This window comes from Euleptes europaea, chromosome 14 (assembly GCF_029931775.1).
Source record: "Euleptes europaea isolate rEulEur1 chromosome 14, rEulEur1.hap1, whole genome shotgun sequence".
Taxonomy (NCBI): Eukaryota; Metazoa; Chordata; class Lepidosauria; order Squamata; family Sphaerodactylidae; genus Euleptes; species Euleptes europaea.
Window position 1 is genome coordinate 38,895,814 of NC_079325.1, and position 17,602 is coordinate 38,913,415.

General features: G+C 44.7%; 1 protein-coding gene across 1 annotated transcript in view; it reads right to left on the reverse strand.

Annotated features, from left to right (window-relative positions):
- The window catches only part of RGS3 (regulator of G protein signaling 3), a 97,065-nt gene extending 79,935 nt beyond the window's left edge, over positions 1-17,130 (reverse strand). Inside the window, exons 1-4 of the mRNA XM_056860297.1 lie at positions 17,021-17,130; positions 8,389-8,538; positions 2,904-2,954; positions 812-870 (exon numbers count right to left, since the gene is read on the reverse strand). Of these exons, the coding sequence (XP_056716275.1) occupies positions 812-870; positions 2,904-2,954; positions 8,389-8,536 (258 nt within the window). The 5' untranslated portion in view covers positions 8,537-8,538; positions 17,021-17,130. The remainder of the gene's footprint in view (positions 1-811; positions 871-2,903; positions 2,955-8,388; positions 8,539-17,020) is intronic.
- Positions 17,131-17,602: the final 472 nt, after the last annotated feature.

Genomic DNA, 17,602 nt, shown 5'->3' on the forward strand with positions numbered 1-17,602 from the left:
AAAAGAAAGAGAAACAGCTTCTTAACCCCCTGGGGGTGGGTCCAATCAGACTTTCTACCAATCCATCTCCTTGAGCAGAAAACCAGCAGGGGGAAAAACACCTGGATCTCAAGCCAAATGGAACCACAACTGAAGTTTATCGATTCATATTCTGCACTGGAATTTGCAGAGGATGGTGGAGGAATATAGAAATTAGCCCGCCCCCCCCCCCCACTCTAGAAGCTGCCAGATTCCCCCAAAACTGGAAGGGGACAGAGACTAAAACCCAAGATCAGCACAAGTGATTGAAACAGCTTTACTAGGAAAATTCCATAAACCAAAGAAGGAGAAAGGTACCACTTACAAGGGCCCTCAGCAGATGTTCTTCCTATGGCAGAAAGGCAGGGGTACAGCACATCCTTTGGATAGTTAAGGTGGGCTGCACAACAGCTGGAGAAAACCTTTCCACTCCCAACCCCCAAGAAAGACTCAAGAACACTCTGTGATCCCAGGAATTAGATGCACCAAAAGGATGGACCAAGATGCTGCAGAGATGCCTCGAATTCCACAGCCGCTCAGAGACGCTCAATGCCTCTTGCTTCCTCCTTCAGGTCTCGCAAATCTCCGCAAGCAAATGGAGAGAAGGTTCTTTTTATCATTTTTTTTTAAAAGAAATCAATGGCCACAGACAACGCAGTCAGCAGCCTGGTTAGGAGGAGGGCCTGAGCTGAGAAGGGAAGAGGAGCCCTGTGGGAGAATTCACCACAAAGGGGTTGTGCGTGCCAAGTAAGCCACGCACCACAAACTCCCTTCTAGAGAACAGCAAGCCCACCTTGACAAAGGAGTCGCAAATCCGGTATTCTTTCCCCATCAGGCCTTTGGCTTCCATAACTAGATGAGAGGGAAAAAGGAGGGGGGGAATTGCATTTCAAAACAGGCATGGGAAAAGCTGCTTGGCATAGAGTGCACAGCCCCTTAGCTGACAGGGGAAGAATGAATCGAAAGCTGACTTAGCAATCGCTGGCTGTGCTACACACACACACACACACACACACACACCAAGCCCTCAACTCACAGCTTCCAGCCTATCTCTTACTTTCTCGGCTCTACTCCCAGGTGCTTTTAGTTCTCCACTTACCCCAGCGCCTTGCTGACTCAGCATAATCTGATAAAATGCACATCTCCTCATGCACAGACAAGTGCTAGGCTTTAACTGAGTCCTGGGTTCAGACCTGGGGTCATGTGTATTCTGTAATCGCTCTGCCAAAGTGTGGGATTTGGTTGGGTGGATGCAGAATTCAACATCTTGAGAGTCAGGACATGTTTCTAGCTCTTATGCCCACCAACGCTGATCGATTCTAGAATAGGCAATGCTGAGAACTCCCCCTGACTTACTTAAACCTGAAAGGGTTCCCCTTACTTGGCAGTAGGTTGGCCTGCGCCTGCCCAGTAAGAGTGAAATCTGAAAGGAGAGGAGAATGTGTGTGCACGCATATAATGTTTTGCCATTAGTAAAAGCCTACTAAAAATACCCAAGGCCTGAGAGCTTGGTTGAAGGCAGAAGCAGTCCTGCGTCCAGATGCCAAATTGCATTTCATGCGCCTGACTTCCTCTGGCTCATAGTGCTGGGCTCCATGCCCAAGGCCCAAAAGCAACATCGAGTTAAATATCAAAGGCCGCATCCTGATTTTAGCTCTGACCTGCAGCTGCTCCACCACCACAGTACAAGAGAGGTTGGGATATTTCTGTCGAGAGCACTGAAAGCAGAATCTAACCCCAGCCTGCTTTGAGTCCTATGAAGCAAACAGCTGGAATCTTTCATATACAGCATTCTGCTTTGACTGATGGTTCCCTAGTTCCAACTAATCTCTCCCCATCCCATGCCATAATGGGAACAGCAGTGTTGGGTTGCTGGCAGACAGCCAAGCTAGACAGTAGGGGGAAGACACGCGAGGCTGCCACTGAAAACAGCAGTCATGAGCCTCTTTCCCCTTTTTCCACCATAACATCTGGGTGCACCTTACCAGATAGCATTTCTTTTTGTTTCCCTGCCCCACCTCCATATCATTGGATGCTGCTGGCAGTGGGTGAGCAAATGCAGAATGTGGTGATGTCAGGACACAATTAAGCTGTACTACAACCTTATAGCACTGAATGCGGCGGGGAGAAAGTAGACTCACAGCTACCATTTTTGACAGCCGCTGTTTTGACCCTCTGTTCACCATGACACTTTGTTTACCTCCTAAGAATATGTTTGGAGCCCCACAGAAAGAAAGCATTTCAGGGGAAGGAGATAAGCCAAAAAAAGGCAAGCACAGGAAAGAGTTAAACACACACACTTCTCTGCACCAAACTGCCCCTCCCCAAACTGCTTTTCTTTACAAGAAGCAGCCACTAGGATTTTATTACTGACCCAGACTCATGCATAAAAGCCCTTTAAAACCTCAAACATGATGTGTTTTAAAAATAAAACTGTTAATTTTATCTGGGGCCCATAATAATGATGAAGGAACTTGCCCACTTCAGAACATTTTTAAAGAATGTGCTCACTTCCTTGGAAGACAGGGTGGGTACCATGGGAAACAATGCTCAGAAAAGACCCAGGTGGCCTGAGCCACCTATTATCATAGTCCTAACTGATCTGCCACTGAGCAACCCTGATGCAGAAGTTGGGGGCTACCAGTTAACCCATTCTGGCTTCTGGATATACATGTTTTCTTGGCAGGCATGGCTGATCTCCTGGTAGCTGCCTCCTTCAGTCCGACCTGGGTTACTGAATCACCTTCCAACATCTCTCAGGTCAGCCATTCGAGATCTGCTATGAGCCTGAGGCTAAGAGACATCCCGCCTCCCTCCACTGTCCCCGGACACATACAGTAGTGCACACACCCTGTTCCCTTGAGACCCGGTCAACAGTTACTCACCGTACAGCATAAGGTCCCTGCCTTGCACATTGATGGAGAGCTTGAGCTGTCCTGGAGCAGACAAGAAAGGTCATGAGTGGCAGACAGAGAAGATGGAACATAAGAATGTAAGAAGAGCCCTATTGGATAAAATCAGTGGTCCATCTAATCCAGCATCTTGTCTCACATACTGGCCAACCAGGTGCCATTGAGAATCAACAAACAGGTCGTGGCCGCCTCCTGATGCTGCCTCCTATCACCGGGTTTTAGAGATTTTCTGCCTCTGACTATGGGGTTCCCTTTAGTCACCATGGCATCTCAGTGGCCTGTTCCCATACGACACACAAGATGGGGGGGATAGTAATGAGCAGCCAATGTGCCAAGGCTCGGTGAATGCCTGTCTTGCTGTTCAAATGGGAGAAGAGCGGATTAAAAAGCCCTTTTGCCATCTGGCAGTGAGTCAGTGGGCAGGGATCAATGTTGCTAGACTCCCAGCTCTTGCTCCGTTGAAAATACAGCTCCAGTTAAAAATAAGTTGTGGACCAAGGATTAATAGATTATTGTGGAGAAAAAAACACAATCAAGATTTTGAAGCACTTTGCAAATGGCAAGTTACAGGAACAGCAGCTGCAGGGATATGACCAGGGTAGCATCAGCAACCAGTCCACTTCTGTTAATCACTCAGAGCTGCTTTCCAGTGTTCCCTAAACATCTTCTTGAAGTACACCTTTTGTGGCTTTCCTCTTCTGTGCGTACTGATTAACCTACAGTTTGCAAGATGGAATTACGAGCCAACTGTCTGATTTCAATCCCAGATTCAGACAGAATTGTGCTAGTTCGTTCTTAGCATTAGTAACGCCAGATAACCAACAAGGCGTGGCAGTCCACAAAAGTGGAAATATAAAACAAAACAAAATAAAATAGTAATCCTGGAAATTATCCTTGTACGATAGCAACCTGCAGCAAACCTGCAGAAGACCAAACAGTGCGAAATGCATGCAGGGTGCCCCCGTGTGGACAGCTGGGGCAATCCAGCTCACACTGCAGAAGGTTCCCAGGGACACGCACAACCTCAAATCACCATGAATGAAGCAGAAGCACATTGTATGTTTGTTGAGGGGAGGGGGGCATACAATAACTTCCCTGCTGGATCAGACCAAGAGTTCGTTTAACCTAGCATTTTACATCCAGCCAGATGCCTCTGGAAACTCACCAGTAGGGTGGGAAGGCAATAGTGAGTCCGTTATCTGTTTTCAGTCATTATATGAAACTCAGAGGTACATGGAAGCTCTAATTAGGAACCACAATCAATGGCCTCCAATGGACTATCATGCAATAGTCTAATTTTAAAAAAAGGCATCTAAGTTAGTGGCTTTCTCTACATCTTCGAGTTGCAGTGAATGCTGCAAATTACTTATTCACTGCAACAATATCTAGAAGGATCATGTTAATCAGCTATAGAGGAGTAGATTGCCAGGCAAGTTCCTGCAGGAAGGGAGGGCCACATGTGAGGAGCCATCTCAGAAAATACTCTTTGAGATCTTCATGTTGTTTTTATCTTTAGGTTTCTTGCGGCAGCTACTTGGTAGCCTAAGCTCTTTGGGATGGAAATAACATAAATGGGATATGCTAAAAGCTTATCAATAACAAAGGAGCAGGAAAGTGGGGGGGGGGCTGGAATTTCTCCTTTTGAATAGGCATTTTTAAAGTCGCATTTTAAAAAAGAGCTTTGAGCAAGCATCAAAATTGACCATGTCTAAATGGCCTTACAGAAGCAATCAGGATGGTAGAAATCACTGAAATGTGGAGTTTATTGCAAGACTTAATCACAGAGTCACAAAACAAGGCCAAGCAATACATCAATGTAAAAACAATACTCCGTTTCACATGTCAGAATGTTGTGTGCCCCCACTGAGTACAGGGCCTGACCTTGGCAAGCCCTGGCTCAAATCCAGCTCAGTATACACCGCTTACTTTTTAAGCACAGATTTAACTGCCTGTGTGGTTTCGTGAACCAGCAATTAGACTGCCGGGCTAGGACTGGAGAGACCTGGGTTCAAATCCCCCCTCAGCTATGAAGCTCACTGACTGACATTGGGCCAATCACTCTATTTCAGTCTCAACTACCTCACAGGGTTGTTTTGAAGATAAAATGGAGGGGAGAACCAAGTCTGCTACCCAAGTCTGCTACCTTGGAGGAAGGGAAACATAAGCATGTAATGAATTAATAGACAGAGCTCTTGTAAAATGCCAGAGAGATGCATCTGAAGTTAAAATATGTGAAGAGTATCTGTCTGTCACTTATGTCTTTCCAACTATTCCATATCTGAGAGTGAAAAGATGCAATTTGGAGCACCTATCAGGTTAGGAATTAGTCATTTAGAAACTGCACAGATTATCGTCAGGATCACTGCAATCCTTGTCAGTTTCAGCAGCAGTTCCAAGCATGATTAAGATTTCAGCCACATAGGACCGCTTCAAGCGCTACAAAAATGTCTGAGAATGTCATTCAGTCATGTCTCATGTGTGAAGCCTACATACACACGCATTGCTGTATGAAGAGGTGCTGAGAGCCCATGTTGTCCCAGTGTGCATGTCAAGGCACTCAGCAAGAAAGCACAGCTTCCCCACCAGCAATGTGGGATAAATCCAGAGAGAGCCCCAGCCTTTAGAAGGAGCTGACAGGGAGGTGGGACCGTGGCCAGCTCCTGCTGTGGATTTGCATGTAATCACTTGCTGTAAACCCCCTCCCCACGCCTCCAACAGAGAGGCACCACTCCCCAAAAGAACCACAGACTCCTGGCAACCGGCTCTGCCTCCCCCCACTCCCCGCCCTTCCCTAGTTGGACTCACCAAATGCTTTCAAATGAAAGGAGGACTCTAAACGGTCCGCTGGCCTAGAGCACAGGGAGATTCTGTGGACCGTGCTGCGCTCCATGGCTCCCAATTTGCCACGGCAGAAAACACTAGGCCTGTGTTTCCAGAAACTGAAATCTGTAACTAAGCTTGGCAGCTTCAGAGAGGCCAAGTTCCCTCCTAGGCAGCTGGGCCCGGCTTTGCCTTCTAACCGCCACTGTTTGAATAGGACAAAAGGCACAGGATTCCCATTGGTGGATTTGAAAGCAGGACTGCACCTGACCGCTGAAGCCAGCAAAGCCTTTGCCGTGCCCTCAACATGCACCCTTGCGGCTTTGAAATCAGTCCAGTCGGAAGCAACATTTATTTTTTTCTCTTCCAATGCTGGTGCACACTAACTTTCCATTCAGCCCCAGGGGAAATCTTGCCCTCTGTATGCACTGCACTTGTTTGCCTGGTCAAAATGCCTGATTTCTCGCTTTGATCTCAGATGCAGCCTTTTTAACGCGAGCTGCTACGTGTTGAGAGCTATGGACTTTACTCACTGTTTAAACAGGCAAAAAAAAAAGGCACAAACTTTTTGCAGCATATTACGATTTTGCAAAGTTTGCCTCCCTGATCCGAAAGCACATATGCAGCCATTTGTTTACTAGGACGCAAGTCCCACTGTGATTTATAGAACACTCAGCCATACTTAGATGTTAACTCCCACTGATTTCAACATAAGTTACTTATGATAACAGGAAGTGTGCTCCTTACTGTAGACAACTCAAATGTTCATGGAGATTACCCCAAAAAATTCCAAAGAGTAATGTTCCAGGCAGGGGCTGTAACATGTAAAAATCTGCCTACTGTGATATTCTCTGACACTCCTTAACAGCCTGCCTTCTTTGCTGCACAGTGGGAAAACGTAGATAGACTGGCACAGCTAATAGCAGGTTACCTTCTTTTTTAAAATTTCAAACATTATGGTACATTACAGACTAACATTAATTGAACTTTCACCCCCAAAAAAGAGCTTAACCAACCAGCTCTATCAGTCTTTGGATAAGTGGTTTCCAGATTGTCTCGAAATTGTTGCGCATCCTTGCTATTTCTCAATGCCGTCAACTTAATTAGTATCTATGTACACTGCTGATATTCTCTGACACTCCTTAACAGCCTGCCTTCTTTGCTGCACAGTGGGAAAACGTAGATAGACTGGCACAGCTAATAGCAGGTTACCTTCTTTTTTAAAATTTCAAACATTATGGTACATTACAGACTAACATTAATTGAACTTTCACCCCCAAAAAAGAGCTTAACCAACCAGCTCTATCAGTCTTTGGATAAGTGGTTTCCAGATTGTCTCGAAATTGTTGCGCATCCTTGCTATTTCTCAATGCCGTCAACTTAATTAGTATCTATGTACACTTGACAATCCATTCTTTGATTGGGGGGGGGATTATATCCTGCGTCCAGTGTCTTGCAAAGACAATTCTGGTTACAGTAATTAGATGCAAGACCGTGTTCTGCAAATTCTTAGGAACCATAGGTACGCAATTAAGCAAGAGTTGCAATGACAAAAGGAAAATCTAAACCCAGTCTTAGGCTGTTACTGCACTTGTATTCCCAGCGATGTATTAAGAGTTTGAAAATGTTATAAAAAATACTGTTCGCACTTTCTGTGTATTCCCACCGATGTATTAAGAGTTTGAAAACGTTATAAAAAATACTGTTCGCACTTTGTTTGGCCCCTTTAGCTGTGAAAATGTCTTCCAACCATTTATAAGCCGTGGTATCCAAAAACCCTTTTAAAGCGATGTTTTTTACAACATTTTCAAACTCTTAATACATCACTGAGAATACAAAGTGCGGTAACCCCCTTAGTTTCACTGCATGAACAAATGAATGCAGTGATGATTGTCAGAGCAGCAGCAAAGAGGATTCCACCTGAAAGGTTTCCCCATAGTTTCCCTGTCCTAGTCCCCTGACAGCAGGCATCCTTCCTCCCCAGGGCAACAAGACTTTTCAGTGTTGTTTTTTAATCAGCAATTGAATATCATTACAGCAGTATAACATTATAAATATATATGTAAAAGTTCTCTGAATATCCAGCTTTTGTAAATTTCGAGCCCCTCTTGTTGTCTTTCCCCTTATATCTTCACAACGAAAGGGGACAGAGACAAAAAAATTTTAACTGAAAGATGGGAAATCAGAAAACCTGTTACACATAATGTTATATCAACAAACAAGATTCAATTGCCAATTTAAAAAAGATCCTTGGTGGCAGGGGATGGAAATGACTGCGAGGGACAGGGCAGGGAAAATGGCTGCCACGTGAGCCAGAAAATCCAAACTTTCCCCCACACACACAGTAGCCATCCAGGCTTTACTGCAATCTTTCCTAAAACTTTGGAGCAAAGCAAGCTCAGAAAGACTGGAGAAACCCAGGGAAACTCGGGGAGGTGCACATATGCACCATGCTTACCAGCAGCATTGAATCCAGGGCAAATAACCTATGCAGAAATGACCCAGGCTTGTGACCCAGGACAATCGCTGCCAGTTAGAAGAAACGGTGCTGAACTCAATGGGCCAGAGATCTGGTTTGCTGTAAGGCAGCTTCAGGTGTTCATTCTCAACCCCATTTCACCAATCCACCAGCACCTACCCTTGCCTTTAACACACGCATGGCTGATCTTTCTCCGCTGCCTCAGGAGCAATTCCGATTGCTTCCTTGGTGAAGTCTGGACTCTTGAGATACTTCCCTTTGGAGGCTGTCCAGGTGCCTGGCCCGCAGTGCATGTATTGGACTCCATTCCTGAAAGGAAAACAGAGCATGTCATGCCAATAGTGACATAATTGTACACCCCAGTCACTCCTGTGAGGCAGGTGATTACTGTTCTCATAACAGTGACCCTCAGTGGGTGTGCCAGTGGCTTTCCTATCTGGTTATCACAGCCGATCACTACAGTTTGGGAGTTTCCTAGAGATTTGGGGGTCGAGCCTGGGGAGGGCAAAATTCGGGAAGGGATGGGAGCTCAGCAGGGATGAGATGCCATAGAGTCCACTCTTCAATCAATCAATCATCATTTATCAATCATCATTTATTGCGGTCAAAAGACCAATTCAGCACAGACTTTAGAACTCGACACATTCAGTTTCCCCCCCCCTGCTTAAAAATGTACAAATCCAGTAATATTTAAAATTCACGCACTGCGTAACAAACAAACAGATATGAGTCCTAAAAGTAAACTAACTAGTAATCTCAAAATTCCCCGTCCTGCTCTGGGGTAAAAGTATGGCTCAATTTGGCCTTCCTAGTGATGCACTCCAGTCTGCAAAACCTGGCCACCTGTTTTATCTCTGGTGACGCATCGAGAAGAAAATTTACTCTATCTACTTCATTAAAACCTGTGCTTTTCTCTAAGAGAGGGCCTAATATCTTTCCACGCACCTCCGTATAAAAACTACATCTTCAAAGCTGCCATGTTCTCCGGGGGAACTGATCTCTGCAGTCTGGAGATCAGTTGTAATCCCAGGAGAACTCCAGGCCCCCGCTGGAGAACAGCAACACGCTTTGGCCTAAAGCACTGGTTCCCAACCGGGGGTCCGCGAGAACTAAATTAAGGTCCACGAAACAAAGTTATAAACCCATAATAAATTAATATTTTCAATTAAAAGTTCTCTATTATAAAAAACATATTCAAATATTATTCTAAGTTTAATGTTTAACTAACAGTTATGATTAAAGTTTATTTTCACATTCTCGGAATGTCTATTTTGAACCTTGGGGTCCCTGCACCGAACAAAAAAGTCCTAGGGGTCCCTGGTCAAAAAAAGGTTGGGAACCACTGGCCTAACGTGATGCCTGAGGGGAGTCAGGGAGTCTGACAACAATAAATATGAGCGTTGTGGCAGTGGATTTTTCCCCACGGCAGCTAAATGTTAGGAGACGCTGCTAGCCATGATGGCTAAAGGGAACCGCCATGTCCAGAACCAATAAACACCTGAATGCCAGTGCTAGGAGGCAGTATCAGGGGAAGGCCTTGCCCTCTGTGCCTTGTCTCGGGCCACTAGTTAGCTACTGCGTGAAACAGGATGCTAAGCCACATGAACCCCTGGCCAGATCTGGCAAGGTCTTCTCACATTGAGGTGGTCTCCTGAGAGGCTTCTTGCTCCATCAGAGCTTGGAGAAGCTGTCACCTCTACTGCTGAGGTGAGAACCTCCATGTCTGCATACTTGCATGTTGTAAAAACAGAAGTTTTGAGAGAGAGAAGAAGGCAAGTGCAAGCTGGCTGAAGGCAAAGCGTTGTAGGTAGGGCTGCCAGGTCCCTCTTCGCCACCGACAGGAGGCTTTTGGGGCGGAGCCTGAGGAGGGCGGGGTTTGGGGAGGGGAGGGACTTCAATGCCATAGAGTCCAATTCCCAAAGCGGCCATTTTTTTCCAGGTGAACCGATCTCTATCGGCTGGAGATCAGTTGTAACAGCAGGAGATCTCCAGCTAGTACCTGGAGGTTGAGGAGAAAATAGACACCACTGTACTAGTATCAAAGGATAAGAAATTCAGTACAGGAGCGAAGAATACTTATAAGTGCAAACAAATATTTATATGCTACCGTGTCTAATACAATACGCACTTCATAAATATACAAAAAGAACAATTCATACAGTTTTAACACACATACACAAAATCATCTCTAGGATGGTGGTGAATGGAAAAAGTTCAATAAAAGATGCAGTTTCTCTCAAGATATGCTCAACAGTCTGGAGGTTGGCAACCCTAATTGTAGGGTACAGCTTCATGTCTCCTCACCACCTTTCCAGGACCTGATGTGAAACGGTATATTTACTGCATCGTACAGAAGTGGTTCTTTCATAGCAACTATGTTCTACTTCTACATCTGTAAATAAAGACAAATATCACAAGGCTCTAGGAGATCCAGGTTTGAATTCCCACTCTGCCAAGGAAACTTTCTGGGTGACCTTGGGGCAACCGCTCACTCTCACGGTGTTGTTGTGAAGATAAAATGGAGAAAAGGGGGGGAATGGTATTGTAAACTGTGTTGGGTCTCCATTGTGGAGAAAAATGGAACATAAATATCAAAATAACTAACTGAATAGTGCTGTCTCATGCACAGGAAACTAACCCCAGGAGGGGCCCTGCCAGAAAACCTCAGTGCTCAGAGAAGCGGAGAGCATACAGTGCTGGTAGTAGATGTGGGGTTCCAGTTCCTTGGAAGAAACAATGAGTTTATCTCTGGCTATCATGTGAGGTATTCACTCTGTTCCTTTACAGGAGTGCCTCTTTGTCACCGTCTTCTCTCTGACAAATAATGCCCTGGCACTCTCATCCAAAGGAAACCCAACCCGGGAAGCACTGCCTTGGAAGGGCTCAGGAAAATGGGTAGCACCTAACAGGCATAACTGTGTGCTGCATGATGATTCAGTGGCAGAATCTGCCTTTTAATTTATGCCAGGCTAGAAAACTGGCTGCAAGAAGCCTTCCGACAGCCTGCTAGAGAACAATGTTTTCCCCAGAGTAGATGACTTTCCCCTGGTTATGTTTAAATGATATTAACCCAGCGCACATAAATTCTCAATCCTTTGCAGAAAGAACAAGGGATTGGCATCTGGAATGGACTTGTTCCCTCCCTACACCCAAGTGAGCTGTGACTTCAGACAGAGGAAACTCCCCAGCTATTTGTTCTGGGAGTCTATAAATCAGGTTGGCCGCATAGATCACCTTCAGGGGGATGCCATTATCTTTTCAGCTGGTTTGTTCCTGGAAATCAGGAAGGGAACCAGGGGTACACACATCTGCAGAAAGGTAACAGCACATTTGCAAATTAAAAACAGGACAGCAATCCTTTGGCTAATTTACTTAGTGAGGCTGGCAGAGCTAAGCATACATTTATTTAGCCTTCTTGGTTTGGGTGTGTTATTGTGTCAAGGAATGAAAAAGACAATACTAAATATAACCTTTCTTTCTAAAAATGTTCCAGATTTTTAATATTAAACAATAAGCTCTCTCACACTTCCTTCACTATCTCCCCTCCCCCCAAAACCTAGACTGAGGTCTTAGGAATTCAAACTTTTGTTAAACTATAACCAGTTCATGTTGTTAGGGATGGAACCAGAGAATCTGCAAAGTAACCATCAAGAACTATTTGGATACTTGACAACGGCGGCCAGATTAGTATTGGCAGCTCTTTGGAAACAAGAGGACATTCCTGATTTGGAAAAGTGGCAACAGAAAATGGAAGAATTTGCGGTGATGGCCAGATTAACCAACATGATGGAAGAAACACGGAAGAAATGGCAATGTTATTTTGAATATGTTAAACGGAAAAATAGGTTAAAATTTCATAAATAGAGATAATATAGATAATGTTTAGATTATATAGATACAGGATTTATTAAGTATATTGTATAACACTGAAATAATCTTATAAGAAGTATTAGATGTAAGAAGAAATCTATTCCCCGAAGGAATAGAATCTGTGTGATTGTAAATGTATGTATGTGTTTTGTTGTTTTTTTTCTTGTTAAAAAATAAATAAAATATCTTGGGGGGGGGGGGACTATAACCAGTTCATAAATCAATTAAACATTTTAAAGGCAGATGCTCAATCAGCTAATCATTGTTTAAGTAGGTGGACAAATATTCACTCAATGCTTAACTTGTGGAACTTACTGCCTCAGTATGACAACTAGCTGAGATGATTTTAAAAGATTAGACATGTTCCTGGAGCCCTGTTTCCACACAAGGGTTTTGCTCTGGTTTTCTTCTAAATTGGAGTGGGGGGGTTGGGGGAGGGGAATATCCACCCAATGTTGCAACCACTGTGAAAGCCTGTGGCCTTTCTCCCTGTTTGTGGACTTCCCAGAGGTATCTGGTTGACTGGTGTGAGCAACAGGATGCTGGACTAGATGAACCTTCGCTTTGATCTAGCGAGGCTCCTCTTATCGGAGTATGTTCCTCCCAGTTAAAAATGAGCAACACTCAGCATTTACACATGATATTCCCGGTGTTCCAAGCTTGGTAATCTTCATAACAGCCCTATGAGACAGGCCAGTTTTAGCAACACCATATAGCAGGGGGTGAGCACAGAACCCAAGTGCCTTCTTTACAGCCTCCAAACAAGTTCATGGCAAAAGAAATAAATTAGCTGCCTAGTGGCTGCATGGGAAGGAATTCTTCGAGAGAAATGGGGCGTTCAAGTTCCACCCCAACAGAGACACAGGCTCTGTAAGGCCAGGGGTACTTGAGGAGGCTGACAATGCTAAGCAAAGTTACAGCCTGTTAAGTCCACTGAAGGCAATTAGCCATGATGGCTAAATGAAGCCTCCATGTTCAGAGGCAGCCTGGGACCACTTTTTGCTAGAATGCCACTGTGGCCATCATGCTTTACTGGAGGGGGGGCTTCTCAGAGGTATCTGGTTGGCCACTGTGGGAAAAAGGGATGATGAACGAGGTGGACACTTGGCTTTACGTGTCCTTACAGATCAAGGATTTTCCTGCCTACAGCTCATACCATGACCATACATCAGCCAGTGCCCAAGAGCAACCTCAATTCAAGCCCCCACCAATCCATTCTGCCCCTTACATCTGGCAGCCCTTGTATTCTTCTGGGGACTGGTCTCTTTTTCTCACCCCACCCCACCTCCAATGCCAAGCTGTTGCCTCTCCCTTTCTAAATATAGCAAGCTTCCATTTTTTTCCTTCTTGCCTTGCATACCGTTGGTTGTATCCTGGAAACCCCCTCAAACATTCAAACACAACTTCCTAAACTCTGTATTTTATTGCAAATCTTTTTTCTTCTGTTGAGGAGGAGACAGAAGAAGCTCTGGGAAAAATGAGGGAGAGTAACCCAAGGTCATTGTTGCTTTAGTACAGCTTAACAGTAACTGGGGCGAGGGGGGTAAACTTGAGAGACACTCTCTCTTAATGCAGCCCAAAAAACAAGGAAATAAAGAGTTCTTGCGGGCTGGGGGAGGAATTCCTGAATCTCTTGCAAAGCATTTTTTGTAAATCTAGCAGGCTACTCAACCAACAGGATTTGCTGACAGTAAACATTTTGTTCCTGGTATTGAACAATCTGTTTTATCTGTATATTGTTTTTGCTTTAATTTTTAGAAGTTATCTCATGAGATTTTTAGTTGAAAGGGTAGATAGAATTTTTGAAATCAAATTGATATCCCAGATTTTGTGCTTGTTTGAATGGTGAAATTAACCAATCTTGTAAAGATCCACAATGGAAAACAGCCAAATTTTGGGTAATCGGACACCAAATACGGTCAAGCTCCTGGATCTTCATTAGCAGCACGGATATAGAAATGTCAACAAGCGCAACTTTTCTGAACTTTCCAGAATTTCCCCTTCTACACAACCGTGAACACTGTTTATTAGAGATCTTATGTTGTCAGATAAATTTTGTAAAATATTTTGAGCCTCGGTGAGAAAGGCAGGCTATAAATGAATAAAATAAAAATAAATAAAATACTGAAGCATTTTTAGCTCCACCTGCATTAGGATTGCCAACTGACCCAGAAAGAAATCTAGTATGGCCTATTTCTGAGCCTTTAACAGCAGCTGAATATACAGCAATCAGTAGGTGCCGTTTCTCACATGGAGATAATAAGCATTATTACCTGCTAGAATCTAGAATTGCTGTTAAAGGCATAGGTACAGAGCCTGATTGAAAAGCTGGCAATATTAGCATTTTCATGTGAACCAGATAACACTTTCTCACATATACTGTTGAGAAGGATTGAAGGTGTATACATGAGAGACCCCACCGGAAGGTCCCAACCAAAGCTATGTGCGATTGTGCGCGCCCTGGGGCAGGGTAGAAAATTTCACCCTATGCTCTCCTGAAGTTAATCAGTTGCAGACCTGTACCTTTCAGAAGTCCTTGCTTTAATGAGTAACCTGTACTTAGCTCTCTAGTTGGAGGCTGGGAGTAGGTGGGCAAGGCAAGGGTGTGCACTAAGGTTCATTTTGTAGGGAGCGCTTTGGACGAAGTGGACTCTCTTGCCTGTAAAAGCTCACGAAGTGTGCGCACATGCAAAGTCCTGAGAAGGCAGAATGGGCTGCACCACTTCAGGTGGGGGATCACATTTTGGAACACTCCTCCAGGTTAAAAACTCCTTGCAAAGAGGGAGAGGAGAACCTTCCTCTCCATGTGTGCTTGGTTTCTGTTGTAGGGACTTATTTACCAAAAGGAATATATTCGAAACAGGAATCCACCCACTGCTGGTTGAGGTGGTACAGCGCATTCCCCTGCACATGTGAACCAGGCATAACTACGCATTATGTTTCCCTGGCGTTCTTGCAATCAGACATACCTTGCGAGTTCTGTGCTCAAAACTCAATTTGCAGGTACAAGCGAATTCAGCTCTGGACTGGGATACATGTGGGACTGTGGTGCCCAGTATGCTTTCCCAACCAAAACGGGGCACTATTTGTCCTGCTGAGGAAACTTACAGGCAGCCCATCTGTACACAAGCTTTCCACAACTGGGAAAATTGCTCCCCCCCCCACCCAGGGCCATTTCAGGTTCATAAAATGACATGGAGAACTTAAGAGCCCCCTTATTATATGCTGATCCTCTATCCAAGTCACGCCCCCATGTGCCAAGGAATTTAGTTCTAAGCATGAAACTTGCAGCATATACTGGATTGCCAGGACCCATGGAGAACAGGAGGAGGCTACGTTATACCAGCAAATATGCATCTCAAAAATATGTCACTGTGGTTCGAGTATCAGACTAGTATCTGGAAGACCCAGTTTCAAATTCTGGCTCTGACATGGAAGCACTTGCTGGGTGATCTTGGGCCAGTTACACTCAGCCTAACCTTCCTCATAGGGGTGTTGTGAGGGTAAAATGGAGCAGAGGAGAACAATGTAAGCCCCTTTGGGTTCTCGTTAAAGAGAAAGACAGGATAAAACCAAAGTAAATCAATAAATAAAAATGAATGCAGGAATGTGCTTGTGGTGAGTATCTGCAGGGTAGAATTGGAAAGGGGGTCAAGGATCATTTAACCTTTTCTGCATCTTCTGTCCCCCTCTGACCTTTTCACAAAGCCAGGCTCAGGGGCAGACTAGGATGTTAAAATGGCTCAGGGACAAACCCAGCCAAGAAACCCCCATGGTGGTGGCAGGGCTCCAGAGACTGCCCACCAAGCAACCAACAACGCTGGGCACAAGCTTGTCTGCTTCCTTGCCTTTCCCATCTGTGAGTCTAAACCCATCATCATCATCACTGCTGGCCATGTCCAATTTGAATGTCCCCACCCCCTGCACCGTTATGAAAAGCAGGGGTTAAAAAAAATTGGGAGGAACTGCAGGTGAGACTTAGATGGCACTGAAAGGGTTAAACACACGCCACGCCACGCCACACCACACCTGAAAAAATTCGCTGTTAATGCTCCCCCCATTCCTAAAACAGCTTGCAATCCCAGAATTTATGGGATTTAAAAAATAAACAAACTTGTGCAGTTTTCTGGCAATGTAGAAAACTGTTGTCTTCAGTTCAAAGCAGTCATGACTTTAAACTTCAGAATTAGTTGTTGGTTTTATCCTGTCCATGCAACTCCAGAATGATAATTGTTTCTTTGTACTGTATCTTGAGTGGAAAACTATAATTTTTAAAAACTTTATTTTCTACTTCTAGGCTTATATGCCTGGTGCACTCTTATAACTGAAGCTCAAATGATGAGCCTGTGTGAGTACTTCATGGGAAGACTGAACATTGCAGGCAGATTTTTTTCATATCACACCCTACGCAGCATTTTCCATCAGACTCTGTGCATTCATTCAACTGCCGGTCCATCAAGTAAATGAGCAATGAGAAGCCAAGGGAAATATATGCAGATGAGCACTGGCCCTAAAAGAATCGCTCAGCACATATGAAAAATGTTGTAAGCCTCTTCACAGGTATTTCTGTGTTCAACCTTTCTCTGTCATAGCCACAATTGTTTGTTTGTACAGATGAGAAACTGAGGCTAACAGTGACTCGTGCAAAGGCATACAATGAGTCCCTGGCAGATCTTCTTAGATGTCAAGTCCAATTCTGACTTCTGGAACATATCAGGAATGTCCCCTCCTTCCCAAGTATTCAGCCCCACTGACTTCAGTTGTAGAAGCCCTGCTTTGACCTGCACAGCTGACCTTTCTTGAAACCATTTTCAAAGAAGCTGCGCCTTAGGACTTTTCACGCAGACGATTTCATCATTTTTCTACCCATCAGCCTTTAAACAAAACCAGATCTCCTACAGAAAGACAACCTGCCCCTTACCTGCAAATGGGGCCAAGGAAATTCCCGGAGGAGGAATAAACTGCTCTCAAGGGACCAGGCAAACAGATTGCGCTGCCAGTAAGCCGTTGATACTGGGATTGTCTGTCTGCTAAGGATAAAGTGGGGGGGAAAGAGAATGGGAGGATTAACAACGTCCAAGGAGGAGGAGTCCCAGGAGGTGGCTATTTTTTCTTACAAGTGTGCCGTTGCCAAGAGAAACCCCAACAAGCTTCAAGGACTTCTGCCCCACGGAGCCCAACAGAAACGTATTAGCCCATTTTGCCTAGTGGTAGGAATTTTTGAAATCCAAACAGACTCCCTACCCAGACCACCTCTTTCTCCTTCTGCTTGGGAAGAATATGTACCTTTTGCCAGGCTCTCCAACCGAATCCGGTCTTCTTCCCCAGTTCAGAGATAACAGCATAAGATGTGCTTCGTTCAGGATGATGCTCAAAAATAACGCCTCAGGATCTTCTCCTCTGGTTTGTGGTATGTGTTTGCCAAATCCTGTTTTTCAAAATCTACCTAAACCTCAATTCCCACCTAAGGAAAGGAACTAGAGCTGCCCTAACTTGAGCACTG